Source organism: Lagenorhynchus albirostris, chromosome 6 (genome assembly GCF_949774975.1).
Source record: "Lagenorhynchus albirostris chromosome 6, mLagAlb1.1, whole genome shotgun sequence".
Lineage (NCBI taxonomy): Eukaryota > Metazoa > Chordata > Mammalia > Artiodactyla > Delphinidae > Lagenorhynchus > Lagenorhynchus albirostris.
Genome location: NC_083100.1, coordinates 11,352,369 through 11,377,219, shown reverse-complemented (window position 1 = coordinate 11,377,219; position 24,851 = coordinate 11,352,369). Strand labels below are relative to the sequence as shown.

Below are 24,851 nucleotides of genomic sequence, written 5' to 3'. Positions count from 1 at the left end.
TTTTTTAATGTATTAAGTCATAGTTAGAGTAGAAAGTGGTACTTGAAGTTTCTAACTTTGCCAAATACCTCTCTAATTTACTTTTATATTATATGTGTCAATTGCCAGTGTGAGAAGACAAAATGAAATACGTTGTGAAAGGTAACTGTGTTATTTTCTGGCTCTGCATCATAAAAGGGGAATCTCTGTGGTGGAATATGTTGAATATGGCAGCTCCTTTTGAGCAATGTATGATTTTTTTAGAAAAAGCTTTAGGTGACAAAGCGGTGGCTTCATTTTTAACCTTTCCTATGTTAATGTAGTGTAGGATTGTAGTTAAGTAAGTTAATGTCACAGAATAAATTAATTAGTAGGATGGGATGAGTTGAAAACCTGTCTCAAGCATATGTAATTTTTCACTGTTCTTTAGCCAACATAATAGAAGTCTAACATCTGACCCAAAAGTCTCTTATCCTGTAGGCTCTGGAAATTTTCTTTAAGCACCAGTAGTGCCTTTAGGAAACATACAAGCTAAACATTAAAATTTTCTTGTATAAACTGACCTGACATAAAATAGTGATTTGTATTGTAACCAAAATTCTACAGCTGTGCCAACTTGCAGAAAAAAAATAGTGCATTTGGTACTAAGTGTTTACTGTAAGAATTGTCTTGATACTTAAATTCAGACAAAACCTGATCTGTCTGTAGAGTAGGAGACATTCAAAATAGAATGTAATAATTCTTCAAATCCTTATATGGGTTCTATACCCCAGTCTCCTTTCTCTGGTTATAAATATTGCTGATTACTTTTTGGGGAATTGACCAGTGACCACATAGAGCTTTTGTTTTCTGATTTAAAAAATAAAATAAAATTTATTGGAAAGGTTACTGCTTACCTAGGTAGAGAACTAATTGTCCTCTAGAATCAAAGTATGTACTCGGTGAAAATCCAGTGCACCTTAATCTTCATTTCCAGCAGTCCTGTATGTCGCTTCTGGTTGTCTCAAGGTCAGACTCACATATTTGATTGCACTTCCTGTAATGTGCTGCAGTATGCCCCTCAGAGCATGTCCCTGATCTCCTTAGCTCCAGAGCTGAGGCTTACAGTTTTGCTCTTGAGAGCTGAGGGTTTGAATGAGACACAACTATATTAAGGTATCAGGCACTAAGCAAAATTAATGAGGTGGGAGGCAAGGAATTGTGAGAAATGGGAGTTTCTTGAAATTTTTGAGATAGAGCTTTGATATCAGATGAGCAACCATGATGATGCAGGTGCTACTAACCAGTTCTTGACATGCTTCTAAAGTTGCTGGTGATTTTTTTTTCCAACTAGAAGAGAGAAAGTATACATTTTGAACAGAGTTGTCCTCTGTCTTGAATTTCATAAATCAAAATATAAGCACCAAAAAAAGTATATGCTGGTGCTATTTTATTATGAAAAACGTAGGTTCCCTTTGTTTTTTAACACATTGTAAGATACTAAACTTATGAAAATCATAAAGTGGAGGACAGTGAGACAAAGATACTTGAAGTGTTTGAAATATATTGTATTGAAACATACAAACATATTTGACATTTATTTGTCTTATTTTTGCTTTTATCTTGTTACTCTCTGGTTCCTGATTCTGTCTTGTGCCTTCTCCCGCAAAAACCCGCCTTAGACCTGTGTTGCGTGGTGGGTCTGCTGCCGCCACCTCTAACCCTCATCATGACAACGCCAGGTAAACTTTGAGACTTTGTAATTACCAGGGTAGAGAGTTGACTGAACGTGTAGTTTGCAGGACGTAATGCATGTAGCAGCCACGCCTTTATATTATAGCTTGAATCTCTACAGCTTTTCTCTGAGTACATCCTGTTTTTCTCTGAGAACAGTGAGTCTAATCATTCATGACATTTGGCCAAAAGAGTATAAAGAAAAATAGTTATGATACATTATCATGGGAACATCAGAGACAGGGTATTTAAACATGGTTTTAATAGCTTATTGGCGTTCATACTAAAACACAGAAAAAAATAATCTTAAACCTTGTTTTATGTGCATCATTTTAATTGTTGCCTGAGGTTCTGTCCAGCATTTAGTCTGAGGTTGCCTGAGGTTCTGTCCTTTTTAGTTGTTAATTGTCTGTAATGTCACTTCCAGTGTGTAGATAAATGTGTCTGTAAAGCATCATCTTAAATTGGGGGAAATCAGCATTGGTAACCTGAGAAGTTAAATGTTTAGAAAGAGAATTTAGTTTTAAGAATTTTTGTCATCCGTTGATTAAGCTTTTCTCTCTTATTTTTGTCCCTTTCACACTTTCAGATATGCTTAGCCTGAGTAGTTATTTCTTCCTGTCATGCACAAGGACAGATAGAATGGCACATACGAATACTTTGAGGTTCTCAGGTGCCAAAATCTCATTTCCCAACTTCTTGGGTTAAAAAAAAAAAAAAAATTGGTTAGTATTTACAGATAGCATTTCTGTAATTTTTTCAGAGCCAGTTTTATTTATTTTAAGCAGAAATTGATTATCTGTAGCAGTAGATTTAAAACTGTCAGCAGGGGCTTCCCTGGTGGCGCCGTGGTTGAGAGTCCGCCTGCCGATGCAGGGGACACGGGTTCATGCCCCGGTCCGGGAAGATCCCACATGCCGCGGAGCGGCTGGGCCCGTGAGCCATGGCCGCTGGGCCTGCGCGTCCGGAGCCTGTGCTCCGCAACGGGAGAGGCCACAACAGTGAGAGGCCCACGTACCGCAAAAAAAAAAAAAAAAAAAAAAAATACTGGCAGCATTATTTCTATGATGAGAGGAAGCAAGCTGGCACGTTCATTTTTAGGCAAGAAAAGAGGGAAATACTGTTTCCTCATTAATACTGGATTTAGGTTAGAAAATTGAAAAGTGTGTCCTTAGGGGTCCCTTTCCACTCCGCTGACTTGTTTCTTTTTACAATATTAACTCAGTCCGTTTTAAGTTTTTCCTTGTGTATTTCTCGTAAGTTTGTGATCCTTTTATTTTTCTGTGAAAGTATTTTCAGGCAGTGATCTGACTTAGATTTCTTACAGAGTTTTTAGCTCTGATCAATACAGGTTTTAGTTTTAAGTCAAGTTACACAAGTAAAGTCTTTTGTCATATCCTTAGCTTTCTTAGCAAATGAAGATTTCCTTTACAGATATTTAAAACCTTAGTTAGTTCAGGATCTAAATTCTGGGGAGTCCCTTTCAGTTATACTTCATTCTCTCTCTTCAGTCTGGGTCCCTTTACCTTTGAAGCAATTGCTTCTACTGTTTGTTGTTTTTTTCCCAATTATTTATCTCATGTATGACCTCACAAATAGAAGAGTTTTATTTTGAGGATAAAGTGTAGAGAAGAGGAATCTTCAACCCTTATGTTTTCCACTAATTGTTTAAGAATTCTGCTTAATGTTCAAAGGAATAATTAACTCAGATGTTTGTAAAGCCATAGTTCTTAGCACCTACTAACTTAGTAGCTAACTTCTCTATCTGATGCCGTTACTCTCGGTATTCCAGTATATTTGCTGTGTTCCCATGAAGGAAGGGGCAGATTAGGAGAAAGTAAGTTAATTTAGCCCTAAAAAGAACATTTAGAGATTGTTCTAGATTATCTAAAGTCAGTACATACCATCTATCATTGAAACTGCAACCTGTGTAATTAAAATCAGCGTTCAGAATGATGACACTGCAGGATTATACAATTAAAAATTGTTTTATGTTATTTATTAAAGTATTTTTGAATTATTTTCAGTGGCATTTGTAACAAAAGGATTTTCTGAATAGACTTGTCTTTAACGTGTCTGGAGGAAAAATATAATTCTCTTCATACACGTTTGTGTGGTAATATGCTTTTTGTAATAGGGACTTGCTTGAAATATTAAAAATATCAATATTACGCTCTATGTGCCAACTCTGTAGATTACATAGGAGTAACTTTTAAATTCAGTTTATTTATGATCCACTCATTTGGAAAAGTTAATGTGCCATTTTACTGAAATAACCATACAGGATTCAAATAGTAAGGATATAAATATACGAGGTGAATTATATGGTATGTGAATTGTATCTTAATTAAAATATATTTTAAAAGTGGAAATCTGGGCAAAGAGGAATAATAGCATTTGTGTGCATTTGTATCTCAGAAGTTTATTGTCATTCATTTAAAAATCGGTGCGCCTTTAGAAGTAACTGCATTTGAACAAGAAATACTTTTTAATGTTTCTCTAAGGTTTGTCTTAGTGGCTTTCCAGTATTATTTTATACACCGCTTCTTAATTATAGTATTTAAATTCTGGATCTGAATGTAGTGACAGGATGTATTCAGGTGATTTTATAATTGCTTCTATGGAGACACAGTAGAGAATAAGTAATTGGAAATAAGAAGTGAAGAGTGGAAATGGCAAGAGAAGAGGCACTGAGAAGAGTAGGAGAAATAAAACATGATCAGAGTCTTCCTTTTTCAGCTGGAGTTTGTTTACTTTGTGTTCCCTGCCATGAGTCTCAGCAGGGACTTCTGAGGAACCACATACAGACATCAGATGGTGGGAGAATTGTATTTCGTTATATGCTAGCACAGCAGCTCTCAAATCTTTTCAGCCAGGTATCCTTTTTAACACTGCCCATCCCTCTGAGTTGAAAAGTGTCTCCTTATTTATATCTTTAGTCAGGGTTTCTTCTCTTTCTCAAACTTTCAGGACACCTTCCTAGTATTGTAGGTAGTTGTTAAGCTAAGCTCTTTCCTTTCCTTTGTTAGTACCTGTTCAGATTGGTAAATATTTTAGTAATTTGTACTGTTAAATACCAGTCTTTTTAACAGTTCTCTGAGCATTACACAATATATTACATGATTTGACTTGCCAGGTACTTTTAGTTCTATTCTAATATTAAATCATATTTTTATTTCTTATCTGCTAGGTATGGCATTTCACATATAGATACAACGATTGAAGGAACCTCAGATGACATGACTGTTGTAGATGCAGCTTCATTAAGACGACAGGTATTTAATGTACCAAATACCATATAATCCTAAATTATATTCATATAATATTTAAAGTGGTAGTTCCTAACATTTTATCATTTTCTGTCCAGTGGAACCCATGGATTAAAATATTTTATCAAACTATTTATTAAACCATAATTGACTTTCCCATTTTGATTAAAGACATATTAAACCACTATTTACATGTTTTGATCAGCATAAAGCAGTATTACCAAAATGGATTGATGTAATTCTAGCCAATAACAAAGAATCCTAACATTTTAAGCAAACCAGTGCATCCATAAATTGCTCTGAAGCTGAGATGACCCTTCACAGTTGGAGCAAGCGGCCTGGGCCTTTTAACCCCATCACAGACCAGTCGGTGGATTCATGCTGCCTTCATAAGGGAGCATGAACTTGGGCAAGACAGTTGTTCAGCCCAGAGCTATTCACAGTAGGGACCAAAGCCGAGGACAGTGCTGTCAACCAGTGACACTCCTAACAGGTAGAGAATTAGCCTTTTAGTCCTGAAGGGTGGCAGGTCACAGGGCCCACTATAGTAGGTTAATTATTGGGATCCTTTTAGTAACTGAGAGAAGGCATAAAACAGTTAAAGCAGGTTAAAGGTGAAAAACTGAAGCTGAGTGACAGAAGCTCATAAGAGAAGAGAATTTAAGTGAATTTAAGCTGTCGAGGGGAACATTTTTTCTATATATAGCTTTCTTTATTTTGCTCCAAATGAAACTCTTCATGTTTGTAATAATTCTTTTTACAAATTAAACTACTTTGTAAGAATCTGATTGCATCATGCATTAAAGCTTCTATTCATTTTTTGATGTTGTTTTTTACTTAGATAATCAAACTAAATAGACGTCTACAACTTCTGGAAGAGGAGAACAAAGAACGTGCTAAAAGAGAAATGGTCATGTATTCAATTACTGTAGCATTCTGGCTGCTTAATAGCTGGCTCTGGTTTCGCCGCTAGAGGTAACCTCAACTCTCAAAAATATTGTCTCAACAGCTGGAAATATAAAGAATTTGCAAACCTCTTTATTTCTGTCTTTGCATTGTATGCCGTTTTACAGTCCCCACCCTGAAAATGTATTTCTCCCAGAAAGGATGGGGGAAAGACTTATATTTGCAGAAGTAAAGGTATGTCCTGTCACTCGACTGTATTTAGTTTTAACGAGTTCTGCCATAACACCTACTTAAAATTCTCCCTTTGCATGTTTTGTAAATAGGACCTAGTTTGTTTGTTGTTTTGTTTTGTTTTGTTTTTGCCTCATCAATCTGCACAGCTAATTCTATGAATGGGAGAGAAAAAAGTGTACAGAAAATGGATTTAGAGAAGTGTCTGTAAAGGAAAAAATAATACTTTATATTGTCCTGTTTCTCAAACACTGTTAGATTAAACAGTTTAGTTAATAGACATTTTTGCATCCACATTTCAACATTAACACTACTGAAGCCATGGTCTGGTGTCAGATTTAATAAACTCAAGTCACCTCATGTTTCAGGATCACCTTCAATAAAATAATTCCTAACATTTTCAGCAGTTTAAGATGAGGGCAAAATGTGCATTTTTATTTTTATTTTAGTTTTGCAGATGGTTTTCTATAAAGTACATTTTTACTAAGTCCTTGTGTGAATGATTTAAAAAACTACAGAATAAGGTACAAATGTAGTGTATTTAATAAACTGTCAACCAAAGCTATATTTGTGTATCAAAAGATTTTATTTCATCATATTGTGCTGTGAGCTATATTCCATATTATGTTTCTTTATATGCACCTAAGTTTTCCCGGCTCTGGAGCAAGGAAAGCAATTAATGACTTGGCAGGTAGTAAGAACCCACTTGCTTCCTTTCAGATCTTCGTCCTGGTAGTGGTAGGCGCTGGTTTTGTTACAGCTGTTTTTGTAATTTGTAGTGTCTATAAAGTGGTTCAGCTAAAAATACCTTCAGTTGGGCTTCTTTGGTGGCGCAGTGGTTGGGAGTCCGCCTGCCGATGCAGGGGACATGGGTTCGTGCCCCGGTCCGGGTAGATCCCACATGCCGCGGAGCGGCTAGGCCCGTGAGCCATGGCCGCTGAGCCTGCGCGTCCAGAGCCTGTGCTGCGCAACGGGAGAGGCCACAACAGTGAGAGGCCCGCGTACCACAAAAAAAAAAAAAAAAAAAAGAAAAAAAAAACCTTCAGTTGTGTTGCTTTTTCCATTGTATTTAGCTGATATACTAAATCTGATGAGATTAAATGCATCAATGAAACCAAGTGCTGGGAACCTTTAGTTCCCAAACTTTTTTTTTCCTTTTTTTGTTTCAGAAATGGATAGAATTTTACTTAGGTGCAGTATTCTCCATACATCTTCAGTATCTTTCTACCAAGGCAGTGAGTTTTGAGAAAGGCAATTAGGGGAAATTCCTTAGATGTAGGTATATTGAACTGTTCTATTCTTGCTTCTCTCCTGTCCTTCCAAAAAAAAAAAATACTTGGAGGAAGGATTCTTTTCTTTAATTCCTAGGGTTTATCCTGAGTTTGGTGACAATTTTTTTTACCCATGAAAGTCTTCTGACTTTTATAATATCCTAATGATGTCATTAATTATATTCTATCTTTATATGTATATCTCAAGGTAATTTCTGTGAATAATTGAAACTACAAAAATGATTTAAAAAACAATGGATAAGGGCTTCCCTGGTGGCTCAGTGGTTGAGAATCCACCTGCCAGTGCAGGGGACATGGGTACAAGACCTGGTCCGGGAAGATCCCACATGCTGTGGAGTAACTAAGCCCGTGTGCCACCACTACTGAGCCTGCGCTCTAGAGCCCGCGAGCCACAACTACTGAGCCCACAAGCCACAATTACTGATAACCGCCTGCCTAGAGCCCATGCTCTGCAACAAGAGAAGCCACCGCAATGAGAAGCCCGCACACCGCAACGAGGAGGGGCCCCCACTCGCCGCATCTAGAGAAAGCCTGCACGCAGCAGCGAAGACCCAATGCAGCCAAAAATAAATAAATTAAATTAAATTAAAAAGAATAGTGGATAAAGTTAACACCTCTTTTGTTGGGCAGACATGAAAAGGATTGATTCCATAAAAGTCAAAAATGAACATGAGCAGGAATTCCAGGAGATAAGCACAAAAGCTATTTTTCTCCCTATTGACTTTTACCAAACACTGGAGACCTAGAACTTTCTCTCTTAATGGCTATACGGGGGTAGGAGATATAATTACATGTCTTCTTAGGCAGGCATTAGCTATAACAGAAGACTCCTGCATGAAACTCAAACCCCAAAAAACTACACCCTCAGTGAAAGGGTAAATGAGAAATCAACTTAGCAACCAAAAGGGGACAACAAAGAAACATGTCTTCACCTTGTCACAGATCTAAAAACAAAAGAGCTTGAGTCTTTCTAACTCCAAAACCAAGTCCAGCTATGCCAGCCTCCCTTCCCTAGAAGTCATTTTTCATCATTGTAAGAAAGTGGTTTGGGAGTTGAGAGGAACAGATTCACTCCTGGTCAGGATGGTCAAGAAATACTTCTTAGATATTTGAGCTGAACCTTGAAATAAATAAATATATGATTTAAACAAGCAGAGAATGAAGAAAAGATTCCAGATGCCGGGAGCAGTGGAAGAAAAGGATACAGTCAGGGCCAGTAACAGTAATCAACCTACCATACTCACTAGTGCCATACAACTAAGTAGCAAGTAGAAGTGTAGCCAAGTACATTGTGCCACTACTTTCGGAACTCTGTTTAAAGGTTGGGTGTTTTTCACTTCTAGGAATACTTGTTGAAGCATTTGCTGGTTATTGACACTTTGAGGGATAATTTTATGAAAATATATTTGCAAGAGAGCTTTCCTTCTTTTCCTGCATGAATGTCTGTTATCCAGCTTCTTGATCATATTTGACACTGAAATTGAACTTCTTCTGGCCTCAAGTTTGGAAAAATGTAACTACCGTAACTTGTTCTTTTACTTACAATGTATTATCGTGTCAGTAAGTAGAGAGTCGTGTGTGCACAGCACTGACCTCAGTAGTAAGCGGTTATAGCAGATGCACCACAAGCCCTGCTCTTAAGGAATTGACGGATTAATGGAGGAGGAGGGAAATAAGGCTTATTAAAGAAGTAGAGGATTATAAAAATAATTTTATGAAGGAGAAGGAATTTGAGATATATGCCCAAGAACAAGGAGAGAGTGTTTCAGATGGTGGATGCAGTAAAAAAATAAAAGTGTAAAGATTCCAAAGTGAGATTGAACATGGGAATGGAAGTGAGAAATAAAAAACAATGAGCTTTGTAGATGACTAGGTGCATGTTGTATGTGGGGGGGGGGTGGGTATAGACGTGCATTTGTAAGTTTAGGTACTGGGGTGGAGATGGCATGTCCCCAAAAGCCACCTCACCACAAGTGGCCCATCAGCTTTAGGCATTTAATCAAGGCTGCAGTTTCCACAAGACCAAAATTGCAAAGAACTAACTTGCCAGCTATTTCAGCTGATTGTGCTACTGCCAACCATCCTTTCTTTTGCCCTCTGAAATGAGAGGCTCATGTCTCTGTTCATGACCCTGTAGCAAACTGGGGTCATCTCTCACCCATTTCCAGGCTAATGAAGATTATATGCACTGTCATTGACTTGTTCAGTCAAATACAGTGAGCTGTCGTGTTTATTTTACTTGTGTTTTAATTTTGTGGCTCTTGGCAGTTTGACATTCATTTAGTAAGTGTTGAGTCTTGGCTAAAAGCTGAGTACTAAAGATAGGATTAATTCATTCAACAAAATATTCGTAGTGGCCCTACTTTGTATCGGGCACGGTACTTGGTACTGACTCTCCCGGGAGTGAATAAAAGAAAAATATCCCTGTACCCACGCAGCTTATGGTCTTATGGGGGAGAGTGAAATTTAAGAAACAAGTACACATTAAAATGCTATTGCCATTGTGATCAGTACTGCTAAGTCAGCAGTCCCCAACCTTTTTGGCACCAGGGACCGGTTTCGTGGAAGACGTTTTTTCCACGGGGTAGCGGGGGATTGTTCAGGTGGAAATGAGAGCGACAGGGAGCGGCGGATGCTGAAGCTCCGCTCGCGCGCCCACTGCCCTCCTGTGCGGCCCGGGTCCTAACAGGCCGTGGACTGCTACCGGTCCACAGCCCGGGGGTTGGGGACCCCTGCTGTAAATGAAAGAACGCTAAAGGAGAGAGTAAAGGGAAGCCTGCCTTCCATTAGGCTGTTAGGGAAAGCCTCAGAAAAAGTGATACTTGTGCTGAAGTCTGAGAGATGAAGAGGATTTAGCCAGAGCTTAGACAGGTGGGAGTGAGAGGTGGGAGCTGGGCAGAGAAGAGGCCTTGCTGAGGACCTGAAGAAGGAAAGAGCTAATGAATAAATGGATGAGAAGGACATGGTCCCTGTTCTCTTAAATTGTGTTAAAGTGATGGATTTATAAACAAAAATATTTACGTTACATTGTGACAGGTATGATAATCGTGGTTTGGGTAAGTGCTAACTTAGTTTGTTGAAATCATGCACTCTGGGAAGGCTTTTTCAAATAGTAGATTTTTAAGCTAGACCTTAAGGATAAATAGGTATTTATAGGAGTGTAGGAAGAAGTTCTTTATACAGTAAATGGGTTCAGAAAAAAATGCCTATAAGTTCTTGATGTTACTGATTGGGGGGAGGGGGACAGCTATAATATATGTATTGTAAATTATTTCTAAAATCTTAAGCCCAGTGAATATAAATAATTGAAATAAAAAGCAGGAATGATCATATTCAGAAAACTGTAGATTTTGAGTTTTGTCTATTTTATAACATTTTAATATGGTAAATACGCTGTTTCGTTATCCTGTCTTAAAGTTTGGCATATATATAAGCCAGATTTCGAAAGACTGATTTTTTCCCCTAGGTATTTATTGTTTTTTTAATTATTGCGAAAAATGCGAACATAGGAAAATTGCAGAGTGTAATGAATTGCCATATGCCTGTCACCTAAACGTAACATTTTTCAGTTGCTTCATTTTTTAACTGAAATGTCTTAAAAACATGGCATTTCCCCCCAAACACATAAATATGCATTTCTGAAAAATAAGGACATTTTCCTACATAACCATAAAACCATCATCAGGCATAAAAAAACTAACAGTAAGCTCTTAATATTACCTAAACCAGTCCTTGTGCAGGTTCCCCCAGTTATCCCCAACGAGGTTCACGTAATCTATTTGGTTGAATCACGTCTGTCTCTTTGCTCTCTTAATCTAGAATAGTTCCCTCCACCCATCCAACCTTTTATTTTTCTTATACTACATTTTCTTGTTGAAAACGGGACCATTGACTGTTTACTGTCCCACCTTTTGAATTTGTCTGAATAATGTCCTCTTTCCCTGGATTTTCTGTAAGCTGAATTAGGTCTAAAAACTTGATTGTATTTAGATTACTGTTCACACTTGAATAACTCAGGGGTTAGGGGCGCCAGCTTTCCACGCAGTCAGAAATCCACGTGTAACTTTTGGTTGGGCCTCCATATGCTCGGTTTCTCTGTATCCAGGACTCTGCACCCACCGATTCAACCAACTGCAGATCGTGTAGTACTCTAGTATTTATTTACTCTTGGAAGAAATCTGCATTATAAGTGGACCTGCACAGTTCAAACCTGTGTTGTTCAAGGGTCAACTGTATATATTTAACCTTTTTGAAGTATAAAGAAATGCAATAAAAAGGTCCCATACTTTGGCTTCCAGTATAACTTCTGTTCCTGCTTACCCTCCTCCTTCCCTCCCTTCCTTTCTCCACATATGAGAACATAGTTAGAAAATCCGAATAGTACAGAAAGACACAAAACAAATTGAAAGCTTCTCTCCACTTTTCCCCAAAGTCAACCACTGATGATATTTTTCTTTCCATATGAAAATGTGCATTTACCAACATGCTTCAGTGTGGAAGCTTGACTTGTTTTTTAAGTACATCAAAGGTGACTTTAAAAACAACCTTTGGATTAAACTGACTCATCCACAGCTTTCTAGATAATGTTTCATTATTGAATTTCTAAAAGCATGTCTTCTAAATGTCATTCTAAAATGGTTCAAACTAGTATTTCCATTTTATTATTATTAAACTACACAATTCGGTTTCTTCGCTTAGAGACTCCTCCACACAGACAGCCAAGGAAGCCGATGAGTATCTGACTGAGCCCAAACAGGGTCTCAAGAATGCCCACAAGCAGTAGACCTAAAAATACTGAGAAATGGATAATCCTATGCTTGTTTTCCATAGAATTGAAGTGTAAGCTGTATGTTCTCCAGTTACTGGCTGTTGCGTTGTTGATGGAGGGATTATTGAAATCCGTAGGAGAAACACAAGAGTCGTCAAAGAACCACTGCAGATCGAAGGATTCTGGATGAATGGCACTGGACAAAATGAAAGAAATGATAAAGATAAGATATTCAGGAATACCACTGACCGTCTAAAGAACGCAGCATTGTGCCTAGAAAAGGACATGTATGGTAAAACAGAAAGTGCTTTTGAAACATCGTGCCCAGAAACTATAGCTAAGATGAGGGTTTCTGAGCATGTGCCGTTGTACTCTTAACAGTTGTAAAACGTTGACATCGTATATCCCATCACTCAACAAGCATCTACAGAGGATCTACTCTTAGGTTGAACTGTATGAAATTTTCTGTGTCAGAAAGGGTTGAATATTAAGTTTCCTGTGGTCGCACCTATTCATGCAGGCACTCTTCTACTGGCTAAAGAAACTAAAACAAGCTCCCCCGTTCAAGGAGCTCAGTTCTTAGTGCAAAACTGGTGTGTTGCGTCTGTTCTTAAACCCGATGTACAATGTTTACTCACAAAAGGCATTTCAAATATGTCTGGTTAAAACCTTGTTGTAACAAGGTATGGAGAATGAGAAACTTTTAGCCCTAACACATCTGTCCTGACATGATTTATCTTTGGTTTTCTACAGTAGGACTAAGTGTTCTTAGAGAGTTTGCATTTCTGCATACCAGCAACTGATGTGCAGCCTGGGAAGAACAACAGCATGTCAGCACGTGGAATATGAGTATGCTCATTGCAGTTTGCAGCGAGCGTAGGGTCACTCTTCTGTAATTGTTTACTCTCCGTAACTGTCTGTCTCCCCAACTAGAGTGGGAATACCTTGATGCTGTGACCTCCAGCTTGGCCTGGTGCCTGGTACATGGTGAGTAGCCATGCGCTGAGGACTGAATGTGTATAGCATGTGTGGTTGAAATCTCTAATTTTCTACTCCAGCTCTACTAGTAAAGGGAGTTTCTTTGGATTTTGATCCACAACAGCTGTGGTATGCAAATTTTGAGAGATTTTTCTTTTTTAATGCAGCAAGGAAAAAGGGAAAAAAAATTTTCATGTAACTACAAAAGTGAATTCTAGTTTTTTTCCATACTGAACAATATATAGGTAACGAATGAATTAGGTTGTTCTTTTCTTCCAGTTTTACAAATTGTGCCTAGATTCAGGCCCAGAACCATCTTACAAGACTGAAATGAGCCATTTCCATGTAACTCTTCAGCATTATTTGTTACTCTGTGAGTTAAACTTTTGATTCATTGTCATGCTGACTGTGTTTCTATTATGTTTGCATGATTCCATTGGCTGCTGCTTTGTTTCTTTCTTAAGGCTTATAGGTAAGCCTATAGATTTTTTTTTTACTTATTGTGTTTTTATTCAGTTTATCAAATTATAAAGGTAATATATGCTTAGGGCTTACAATTTTTTAAAATATTTATTTATTTATTTTGGCTGCGCCAGGTCTTAGCTGCGGTGCACAGGATCTTCCTTGTGGCACGCGGGATCTTTAGTTGCGGCATGCAGACTTCTTAGTTGGGACATGCATGAGGGATCTAGTTCCCCGACCAGGGATCAAACCCGGGCCCCCAGCCTTGGGAGCACAGAATCTTACCCACTGGACCACCAGGGAAGTCCCAGGGTCTACAGATTAAATTAGATCAGAAGTGGAGAAAGTCAGTGCTCCCTTCCTTCCCCCAGGGCATCCTCCGTTACCATTCTCCAAAGATGAAAGTTAAGTTTTTGGTGTATATTTCCAGAACTTTTTAATATACATGCACATATGCAGCTGTAGATTTTTAAAGGACAAGGATAATCCATCTAAGTCAACTACTCCTTTTAGACGAGACCATACCCAAAGCACTCTGAATGCAGTGATTCCTCCATTTCTCTGCGATTGGGCCAATTGGGATTAATGTGCTAAATACCTAAGAATCTGTCCCACGCCAGATAACATGGCACTGGGTCAGCACCACACTATCCTAACCTAACTAGCTGCAGCTGTGTAAGACGGCAAAAGGTTACTCACGTTAAGTTTTCAAATGACAATTCACAACTGGAAGTTCTGTTGCCTTGAGAGTTACAAATGAGAGGGCCCTCTGCGAGAGCCTGGATGGACACCGTCAGGCAGTATGCAGCTCCAGTGACTGTGATCACGTTCAGAAGTGATGAAAGAAACATCTGAAAAATAAAGTAGGCACATTTGCACATGTTGTTACATGTTGCCTGTCTGTTTCTAGTTTCAGCAGCACATGCAGTCTTTATCATCAGCTGCTGCCATTCTGCTGACACCTTACAGTCCTAGATCTTAAGATCACAGTTTGATTAGGTGTGACTTACACAAGAAGGCAGAGGGCAGAGTGCCTGCCATTTCATTAGACTTGCTAAAAGATCATTGGTCTTGCCACTGTTTCTGAAAAACCTGAACTCTTATGCTCTACGTGAACCTTGTCCATTTCAACGGACCACTACAGTGTGTCAGGAACAAAGATAGACTGTAAATAACTAGCAAAGTAACTATAATCCTATATGAATACCAAATGTCAGGAAAAGGTAATTTAAAAAATAAATAAACCAAACTCATGGCTATAAATATGTACCCTTTTAAACAGTGGCTCTCACCCCTGGGAGCACATGAGAATCACACAAGGTGCTTTTGAAAGATACTAATGCAGAATCTCAGGGGGGCCACCAGGCATTGGTATTTTTAAGATTTTCCGCAGGTGATTCTAATGTTCCCATCAGGCTGAGAACCATTGCTTTAAAACCTCAAGCTCAGTCAGGAATATTTACTGTGATTTCTTATTTATTGATCTACCTGCTTCCTTAAAGAATTATGAGAGCCCTCAGTGTTACTTCGTAACAATGTTCATGGCATAAAAAGTATGATGACTGGGAATTTTGGAGTCTGATGGATTTGGATACAAACCTACCTAATAACTGTGCTACACTGGCAGGTTATATGCTTTCTCTGAGGATCAATTTCTCAGTAAAACAGATCATAAAACGTGTGGGTTTTCAGAAAAATAAGATAGCGTATTTGAAAATGTTCTGAGTATAGTGAGAGAAGGTTAATAAATATTAATTTCCTTTACTTTTAACATAGTTACAATTTTATACATGCCAAATGTTTGAAAAAATAAGTGTTGTCTCCTTTAACTTAACTGGATAAGGACAATTAACATTCTGCTCCTAGTAAACCAGTCTTTCACATGCATAAGAGAACTGAGGATACTTTTTCCCTAAGTATTTTATACACACCACAAAAGTAACAAGTATTTGAGTATTATGAAATTGATTACAGCCCTGAGTGCAGACATAAATCTCCTTTCTCTGAAAACTTTTAGACTGAAACCGAAGATTGAGGAGAGGTCTGAAAGCTCGCTCCAAAACCAAATTTTTATGGGAAAACAAAAAGACAAGCTTCACACTTTCAGCATTATCATATAAATTATTCTAAATAACGTGTTTCTAGGACCGGCCCTGCCACTGGAGCCACGCGGTGATTCAGGAGATGCTGACGCCTCGGCGGCTTTGCTGAGATGCCGGTAACTGCTTATGCACCAGACCAGCTGTGCTGTGCTCACCCCGGTTTTGTTATTGCAGCATGCTCTTTTCCTCGCTGCTAAGGACATCGTTGTTGCTGGAATGACCTGGAAATTACATCAACAGGAACAAAGAATATTATTACTTCTCATCAGTTGATAAAGCAATAATCTTCACTTTCTACTTGCCAGCAGTTGTGGGAAGCCAAGAGGCTTAAGAGAAGAAAAAGGAGATGTGACAATGTCCTTGATCTTGTGACCCTTAACGATCCCCATTTGGACCATAAAGATTAAAAAGGGGGAAAAGATGGGGGATTTCAGTATAGCAATTTAAAACTTCCATCTACATTTTTACTTTGAGTCATTAGAGAGACTTGGATTTTAAATAAAGTTATTTATTCATTATTTTGGAGGAATGTTTCTGAAGGAATGGCTGCATCATCCAAAATTCACTTTTTTTTTTTTTTTTTTTACTATAATCTGCAACCACTTACCCAATTTCCCCAAAATAGTGTGAATTAATCTGGCAAGGATTCAGAAAGGAACTCGATGGTTTTGTCTGCCTGGTAGTTGGGAGCTAAGAATTCTGTCACTACCCTTCTCCCGCTTCCCTAACTTTCCTCTCACTCCCAGGGTCACCACCAGCTCAGTAGTTCCCCAAACTTATGATTTGAGAATTACTTTTAGTTCTACATTCTCCTTTCTACTCCTGTATCCATGGTGTGGAATGATCTCACTTCACACTGATGTTTAGAAATCTTGTATTACATTCTGTGTCAAGGGAACACACATTGCTGGGGAAAGCTGTAAGAAATGATGCCATGTTCACAGGCCTTAGATTAAAATTTCTACTAATAACTAGTCAGCAGCTATAACTAGAAATTCTTCATGAAAGAAGTTTTGTATCATTGAAGGGTTGAATGTCGATTACTTCCTTACACTTAAGATATTTTAGCCATAAGTTTTTTGCCATCTCAGCACAGCTGCCCTTGAGTAGTTCTCTCTCTCTCCTTCCACTCTTGTTTTCTAACATTTTACTGAGTTCTAACAACATACCAGGCACTGTTATAGGTGCTATACGTGTTTTAGTTCATTCACAGCCTCGTAAAAATCCTATGAGGTAGGGCTTCCCTGGTGGCGCAGTGGTTGAGAGTCTGCCTGCCAATGCAGGGGACACGGATTCGTGCTCCGATCCGGGAAGATCCCACGTGCCGCCTAGCGGCTGGGCCCGTGAGCCATGGCCGCTGAGCCTGCGCGTCCGGAGCCTGTGCTCCGCAACGGGAGGGGCCCCAGCAGTGAGAGGCCCGCGTACCACAAAAAAAAATCCTATGAGGTAGGTGCCAATTATCCCCATTTTACTGGGTCGGAAAACTGAGGCACAGGAAGCTTGAGTAACTTGCCTAAGAAAGTGGAAGAGTTGGGAGTCACAGTTGCGCATTAGGGTTCCAGAGCCCAGACTCAACCACTATTCCAGTCACACTGGCCGATTCTAGCAATTCTCTGTTCCTCCTTAGAGCTTGCACCTTCTCATCTTCCCCACCACCATCACCCCCTCACTCATCTCATTGTCCTCCTCCTAATTGCTCCTTCCCCAATCCATTTTTCCAAGACCATGTCCACCTTTGTCCTTTCAGAGCAGGTCTCGGATTGAACAGCCTTACAAGGCAGCTTTCCTGACAGACTTCACCCCACTCTGACCATGTGCTGACTCCGTGTCACGTATGGAAAACACTGTATTGTTATCAAGCTTTGCTTGCATACTGCCTTGACCACCAACACTCTTATAATTCAAAGGGCACGTGTATGTATGGCAGCCTAGCCATTCAAGGCATAGCTGAGAGCCCAGAAGAAAAGGGAAAAGAAATGTATGTACCCAAATAGGTGTCAGTGTTCATGGGCTAAATTTCTTTTGTTGTACTTAGAAGTGATACTGCCTTCTGAGCTTAAGGAACAAATCATTTAGAACAGGAACTGGCAAACTGGCCCACTGCCTCTTTTTTATAAACTTTTATGAAAACAGACATGCCCATTCGCTTACTTATTATCCATGCTGCTTTGGCGCACCAGCAGTAGAGTTGAATTATTGTGAGAGAGACTGGCTCACAGAGGCTAAAATATTCACTACCTGGCTTTTCGCAGAAAAAAACGTGTTAACCCCTGATTTAGAAAATTAATCTGTTAAAAGAAAGAGCAACATTAAATTATAATTAAAATGGATAAATCATTCCATTTTCCTTATTGATGTAAATTAAACTCTGCTAACTTTCTTGAAGGTTAATTTATTTCAGAGATGCTGAAAGAGATACTTTCATAGTTCGCTTCTCTTGCAAAGGAATTTTATAAAGTAATAATAGCTTATCATGTATGAATCCTCACCTGGTTGACTTCATGGCATGTTGACACATCTTTGTTACATCATTATGGGTAACTTGATAACTCTGTATTTCAACCATTTTGCTTATTCAGAGCTTTGGAAATTAGAGGGGCTCTTTATAGGATGAACATTAAAATGTGAAAGTGTGTATGTGACTGAATTATAAGTCTTCCAGATAATCTCCTGCACAAGTAAGTAATCTTGAGAATAATCTTTCTCTTCAATTCCTAAGCACATTTGAATGCATGAGTTTTTGTGAAACTTTCTTGATAGTCGTTTGTTTTTATAAAGAAGTAGCACTGTTTATTTTTCCTTACAGAAATCCATATTTTCATCCAGTTTTAGAAATAAGGCATATGATTTCATAAGTGAAGTACAGAAGAGCTTTAGACCATTACAACTCTAATAGAATTCAAACTTTCAGCGTTCCTCTAAGTACTTGAACATGAAAGTAACAAACAAAACAATGGCTCATTATATAAAATCTATTTTGAAAATTTTTGTTAGACATAATATTTTCTAATGTAACGTTCAACAATTTCTTCTATGTTAAGATTTTAATAATTGGTGAATTATTACACAATAAGTGAACTCAGTACATAGGCATGATTAAGATTAGGCTTACAATTAATCTATAAAATAAAATGGTCTTTATTTTTTAGAGGAAACATTTCAAGGAAACGTTTCAAGTCTTTTTTCAGGACTTGGAAAAAGAATGTGTATTGATTTTTCCATTTAGCAGATAATAGGTGAAGGTAATTACATAACATTTTTACTCTTAGTTATGGTTTCAAAGATGACAAGGTTCACCTCTGTTTTGGGTAAATCATAAAACCATAAAATGACTGTATTTTATGGAGTAATCGATAATGAATTCCATAGTTTTTATTATTGACTACTTCCTGCAAAATTCCGTTTTTGAAACAATACTAATTTAAAATGCTACAGATTAGAAAGATTTCAAGAACTATGACAAAAGTGCTTATCACGACAGTGATTTCTTAACTTTTCTGTGTATTTACAAGTATATTGAGAGTTCAATGTTTTGAACTAAGTCAGTATTTCGATAGATGTAAAGGACACAATTCCCTTTGAAAAAAGATATTCTTCCACATTCTATATATAGCCAAGGATCAAGAAAATAACCTTTCTATCACCCACTTATTTGCTTGTGAGCCTAGTCTAGAGTTTGAGGCTCTAGCTATAAAATGTCTATTGAACTTTTCAAAGAGTTGTTTGATACTTTGAAGATATTCCACAATACCGAGTAATAGTAAGAGCCTGGCGTGATACCAGCACATTGTTAATATTTATTGAGGTGATAAAGCAAACTTAATCCTGGAACAAGAAAAGTCCAGGGCTTCCCTGGTGGTGCAGTGGTTGAGAGTCCGCCTGCCGATGCAGGGGACACGGATTCATGCCCCGGGCCGGAGCCTGTGCTCCGCAACAGGAGAGACCACAACAGTGAGAGGCCTGCGTACTGCAAAAAAAAAAAAAAGTCCAGATTCTCTGAAACGATTTCATATTTATATAATTTTTCTATGCTTCAGTTTCCTGGTCACTTAAGTTTATGGGTTAAGTTATAGATCTTGTCTTTCCCCTTTGTCAGCCTGAGACAGGTGATGAGGATTATGTTGCTAATACTGGTGGAAAACAGAGCTTTGGAGTCAGATAAATCTGGAATTGGGTTTCACACCTACTATGTGACCTTGTTAACATTCTTAACCTTCTTTGCTGGTCTGTTAAAATACAAATGTTAATAACTACTCAGCCAAGTTATTATAACATTTAAATAAGATAGTGTAATGTATGAACCCAGTGGTTAGCACTTGACAGTGGTCTCTCTTTCATATATAATGACCTACAAGTGTTTTCATGTTAAGTCTGGAGATAAGACTAGAATAAGACTAGAAGCAATAACTGATCATCATTGTAACACACATACACACACACACATACATCCAAGCAAAGGCGCATTTCTCTGGCATTAACGAGACCACAAGTGGGTGTTATAGCACCCAAGTGGTATAACAAAAACAAGGCTCTTGAATGCTGAATTTTCAAACTTCAATTACATCCCCATTTGACTGATACGGAAACAAAATCACAGGATAAATGATTTGCTAACAGTAGTATATTGGAGAATATACAACCAGAATATCTCAATATCCTGTCATGTCTGAAAACAGGATTTATTGCTCTACACCATGGGTACTACCCAGGCCTACTGAGTCAGAGTTCCCAGAAGGTCTGTGAATCTGCACGTATTACAAGTGCCTCGGGTGACTTATGACCAGGTACCTTGGGGAGTTCTATCTTACACTGCTCTGCTACGGATTTCAACAAAGATAGCCCTATTAAAAATGATCGAACATTAAACAAGCACCATGATGTATGGGTTGTAAAAGATCTGAGTCAAAACATCCCTGAGGTCAGAAAGCCAGGGTTTCAAGTCCCAAACCTCTTGGGCCAACTCCCCTCGGTGCAGGCAATGCCATGTTCGTGCCTCACAGTCATCATCCAGGAGACTCATCGGGCATGGAATGTTCTTGCCCTTCCTATTGAGCACTTCTCGCTTTTGCTGTATTCCCTGTGAATACTCAGAGCTGGTTTTGGCAAAGGAAAGCTGAGGGAATAAATTCAAAAAGTCCCGAACACTAACTATGAAGCTTGGAAGAGCAGCCTTATATGCGAAGAAGTATGATACGTAATTACCCAACCAATTTTTATCAATATCTTATTTTTTGCCCAAGCTCCCTAGCCTGTACCACAGTTCATTTAAATTGTTGTTCTTCACTGATGCCAATATAAATTAATACCGTACTCACTGATCCTCACTATATCCTAAGCCAAGACATAGCTCACGGCAAGGCTGCAAGATGGTCTTTAGACCGCGTTCAGTAAAATAGCTCCAAATCAAGTCAAATAAATTTCACTCACCATCAGACCTGCTCCAATAATCCCAGGGAACAACCATTCAAAGCAAGAGATGGGGTTTTTAAAAGTTTGGTCTTCCTCCACTAAGTTGACAATTAGAGGTATTGCATTGAGAGTTACTCCCAACAGAAGTAGAACCAGCAGGCTGAATCCATTGCAGGCTGTCCATCCTTCACAGCAGGTCATGGTCACCCCCTGGTTTGAGGAGAAACCCTGTCAGGGTGGCTGTTTTTGTGGCACTGTCTTGCCTTTTATCCTGAGCTTTCTAGTTAAAGCTCAGCACTTACAAAAAAAAAAAAAAAAATTACAGAAATGAGTTCAGAGTCCAGTAGGGCAGGACATTATTATGAGGAGTATTGCAGGAAGTAAGGACGATTTTACGTTACCATGGGGTGGGGAAGGTAGGTGGGAAAAAAATCTGTGGTTGCTACTAGGTAAATTTATGCATGAAAATCAGCAGATAAGAAAAATGGGTTTAAGATACACCCTTCTAACATATTTTACTTTATACCAGTATGCCATATAAAAAGTAAAAACAAGAATATCCAGTTAATATAACCTATTTTTCTTGTTGTATTGATATTATTACCAGCTATGGAAGGTCCTTATTTTGAAATGGTTCAACAAGAAAATGAATATATATGAGATTTGGAGAAAACATTTTCTCTACTGCCAATGTTCTTGATTAGTCAAAATGTTAGGGTTCAGTTTCAGGCTGTACGCTCACACACACAAAACAGGCTTTCTACTTCTTCGTCTCTACCCTATGAAGACTGACTGCTGGTCCTGTGTCTGTTTACTGTGAGATGCCTCTATATTTTCATAATAAATTATCCCCCTATTAGTACTTTAAGTGGGCTTCTTTTTTTTTTTGAAAACAAAGCCAAAGTTACTAAAACCAAAGATAGAAAAGTATACAAATAACTTGCCATACTAAAATAGCAAAAGGAGTCAAGAAAACGGAAGGATTCTATCAAGATGGGCAAAGAAGCAGGATTCCTCTCGGCTTTGGAAGATGGCTAGAATTTGGCACAAAAAGATGGTCAGAAAGGTATTTCATGTACCACTGTCAGTTGCAGAAAACCCAAACTCTTCTAGCTGTGCTAAGCTGGAAGAAGGATAATTGGGGAATCGAGTACAATACTGTTGGGAGGGCTGGAGGGGCAGTCTCCAGGAATGCCTTCCAGGACATGACTGCTGAATGGCCCCAGGGGAACTTCTGCCTCTGCAGTCCTCACAAAGGCAGGGAAATCAAGAAGCCACCTCTGGAATGCATACACCACGGCAGCCGCAGTCCAGGAACCCACCGCCACTGCTGCTGCCACTGCCCCTCCACAACCTCAAGGGTAGACAGGACCCTGGAACGCTGAATTTGACTTTTCCTGCCACTGCAACTTCTTCTTAGCTTCCGTGAAAGTAGTATCTGGACCCAGAAACATTGCGGCCATGCAGAAAACTCAAAACCCCTGCCCCCCATCTTCCTTCACAGCCACAGACAGAAGCAGCAGAAAGAGGGCCTCTACCTCCTTGCTGTCTTCCATATTGTTACTGAAAGTGGGGTCTGGCTGCTCGCCACTCAGAAACCAATAAAGAGGCATGTTGGTGGAAAGGAAAATTTGCCGAGGGGAGGGCGGACTCCTGTCCAAAGGCCGACTCCCCAACCCACTGACAATCAGTGGGCAAGAGCTTTTATAGACGGAGGCTGGGGGCTACATGCAGAAACAGCACAGTCAGCTCTGAGAGTCATCTTGAAATTGGTCATTCAGTGGTCTGACCAGGGTCATCTTGATTGTTTTAAGTACAGTTAATCTTCAGTTCCAGGGTCGGTTTGTTCCCATTGCCTTGAGACCTGTTCTCGGAATTGTGGCAGCTTATGTCGTGGCTACAGTCTGGCCATCACGTAGTTAACTTCTTCCACCTGATGGGGCTTTCAGTCTCTATAACACAGCTCACAGGATACGGCTCAGAATAGTATCTATAGCCCCTGAGGAGGAACTAAACGTCCTTGACTTTGCTTAATGACCAAACTATTATTATTTGGTCTCCTTTGACTCTTTTCCTTTGTTACTGCACATTCTCACTTCTCTGATTAAACTTACTCTTTTCTAAAGTTTTTCTACAGACAAAATACAGGCTGAGGACATGGGGTGGGGGGCAGGCAAGGACCGCAGGGTCCTGCTCCGTTTCAATATCGCTCAAGGATTGATCTAATTATTGCAATATCCAGACTTAGATGTAGAGTATTCTGGAAAATGTAGTTTTGCCACCCATGTGGGATCTTAATTCCCCAACCAGGGATCGAACCCGTGCCCACTGCATTGGAAGTGTGGAGTCTTAACCACTGGACCACCAGGGAAGTCCCTGGAAAATGTAGTTGGTAATCATTCCAGTCTCTACTGTACTGAAAGCTATACTAGAATGACATTGAAATGAATATTGAGGAAGACAATTCACCAGGGTGATTTCATTTAAACTGTATGAAAAAATCTTTCTCTAGAGTAGCTGGGATTACCATTACTATGTACCATTTTAAGTGATTTCAGTCATGTTTGTGTTTCTTCCATGTCTTAGATGTCTAGAATGTCTAGATATACTTACATGTCTAGGATGACATGTAACATTTTAAAAACGAGTTAAAACTACCTGTTTGATTCACATGAGAACACATCTCAAGAAAACATATTAGAAAAATATGGTTTTTCAAGGGATAGGACTTAATATATGAGAGAGAATGGAGTCACAGCCAAGTCATATTTGTGCCATTGGTGAAAACAAGAGGTAAAGCAAAAGCACTCTGTTTTGTCCTCCCCCCGCCTGACCCAATGCTTCTTCTCCTAGCCCACTGCACACCACGGACCTAGGAGAAATAAGGATTGTAGTCAAACACCAGGGACCACATTTCCTAAAATTCTCTAGCTTTTACTGTCTTCTGCTCACTCCATGGTTGGAGTTAAGTAGCTCCAACCATGCACTGAGTATGCCTGACAGTACTACCCCAGGAGGAATTCATGTGATGTGAATGGGTATTAAACATTCACCCATGTTATGTCAGGCGTCCTCTTCTAAACACACTTCAGTCAAATCAGTTGAGGCTGATTTGACTGAAAAACTTGGGCTTTATATACAGATATGGCTAACTGTCCACTAACATTTGTGTTTTTACATTTCATGTAGAGTGGTTGAGAAGTGTCCACCCAGCCCCGGACTACATTTCCCAGTTACCCATGCCTCTGGGTTGGGCCATGTAACTATTTCTAACCAATGGGAAGTTATTTTCATCTAAGGAGATTACAAAGTGATGGAGGTCATCCATTTTCTTCTTTTCCATCTATAGTTTGGAGACAACCAAGCTACTCTGGAAGTCATGTGCTGAAAATATCAGCTTCCACGGACCTAAATCTGTACCAGCTAGAGGCCCCAACCCCTGCCCCTTCTGCCCACCTAGGACTGCTCAGGATAGTTGACATCAACAAGCAATAAATGTCTATTATGTTAAGTCATTGTATGTTTTTCATTGTATGTTTTTGTGTCAATATTAGAGTAGCTAGCATTACCCCCAATGAATTCAGTGTGTCCCTTGTCTTTCACCTCAAAACCTTCCAGACCTTTGCAACATATTGCTGAAAGTCAACTCCATCATTTCCACCCCTCCTCAAAAACATCAAAAAAAATGAGAAGCCCGTGCACCGCAATGAAGAGTAGCCCCCACTCACCGCCAACTAGAGAA

At 39.1% G+C, this 24,851-nt stretch overlaps 2 protein-coding genes and 1 long non-coding RNA gene across 13 annotated transcripts in view; 2 read left to right on the top strand and 1 right to left on the bottom strand.

The window, feature by feature from the left end:
- MFF (mitochondrial fission factor) overlaps window positions 1-6,002 on the top strand; it is a 34,046-nt gene extending 28,044 nt beyond the window's left edge. For 5 of the 10 annotated variants that reach the window (XM_060151940.1, XM_060151939.1, XM_060151945.1 and 2 more), the window contains 4 exons: window positions 109-141; window positions 1,641-1,700; window positions 4,883-4,967; window positions 5,803-6,002. In XM_060151940.1, coding sequence (XP_060007923.1) covers window positions 109-141; window positions 1,641-1,700; window positions 4,883-4,967; window positions 5,803-5,934 — 310 coding nt within the window. In that variant the 3' untranslated portion in view covers window positions 5,935-6,002. The remainder of the gene's footprint in view (window positions 1-108; window positions 142-1,640; window positions 1,701-4,882; window positions 4,968-5,802) is intronic. The other 5 variants (XM_060151947.1, XM_060151943.1, XM_060151941.1 and 2 more) reach the window with 2 other exon arrangements.
- Window positions 6,003-7,184: 1,182 nt separating this feature from the next.
- On the top strand, window positions 7,185-16,239 carry LOC132522035 (uncharacterized). 2 transcript variants are annotated; one of them, XR_009541026.1, is made up of 4 exons: window positions 7,185-8,903; window positions 12,221-13,145; window positions 13,416-13,509; window positions 15,744-16,239. It is a non-coding gene; the product is annotated as an uncharacterized LOC132522035 (long non-coding RNA). The 2 variants fall into 2 exon arrangements; XR_009541025.1 differs by lacking the exon at window positions 7,185-8,903 and having other exon boundaries at window positions 8,968-13,145.
- TM4SF20 (transmembrane 4 L six family member 20) lies at window positions 12,063-21,310 on the bottom strand. The gene is made up of 4 exons (XM_060151938.1): window positions 21,128-21,310; window positions 15,856-15,921; window positions 14,298-14,449; window positions 12,063-12,354 (listed from the first exon to the last, which is right to left on the bottom strand). Exons 1-4 carry the CDS (start codon window positions 21,308-21,310, stop codon window positions 12,063-12,065), a joined length of 693 nt encoding a protein of 230 aa, XP_060007921.1.
- Window positions 21,311-24,851: the final 3,541 nt, after the last annotated feature.

Coding starts and splice junctions, on each gene's coding strand:
- TM4SF20 (XM_060151938.1), bottom strand. CDS start 21,310: ATGACCTGCTGTGAAGGATGGACAGCCTGCAATGGATTCAGCCTGCTG. Junction 15,922..21,127: donor TTATTGGAGCAGGTCTGATG/GTGAGTGAAATT, acceptor TGTAATTTCCAG/GTCATTCCAGCAACAACGAT. Junction 14,450..15,855: donor GCTGCAATAACAAAACCGGG/GTGAGCACAGCA, acceptor TTTATTTTTCAG/ATGTTTCTTTCATCACTTCT.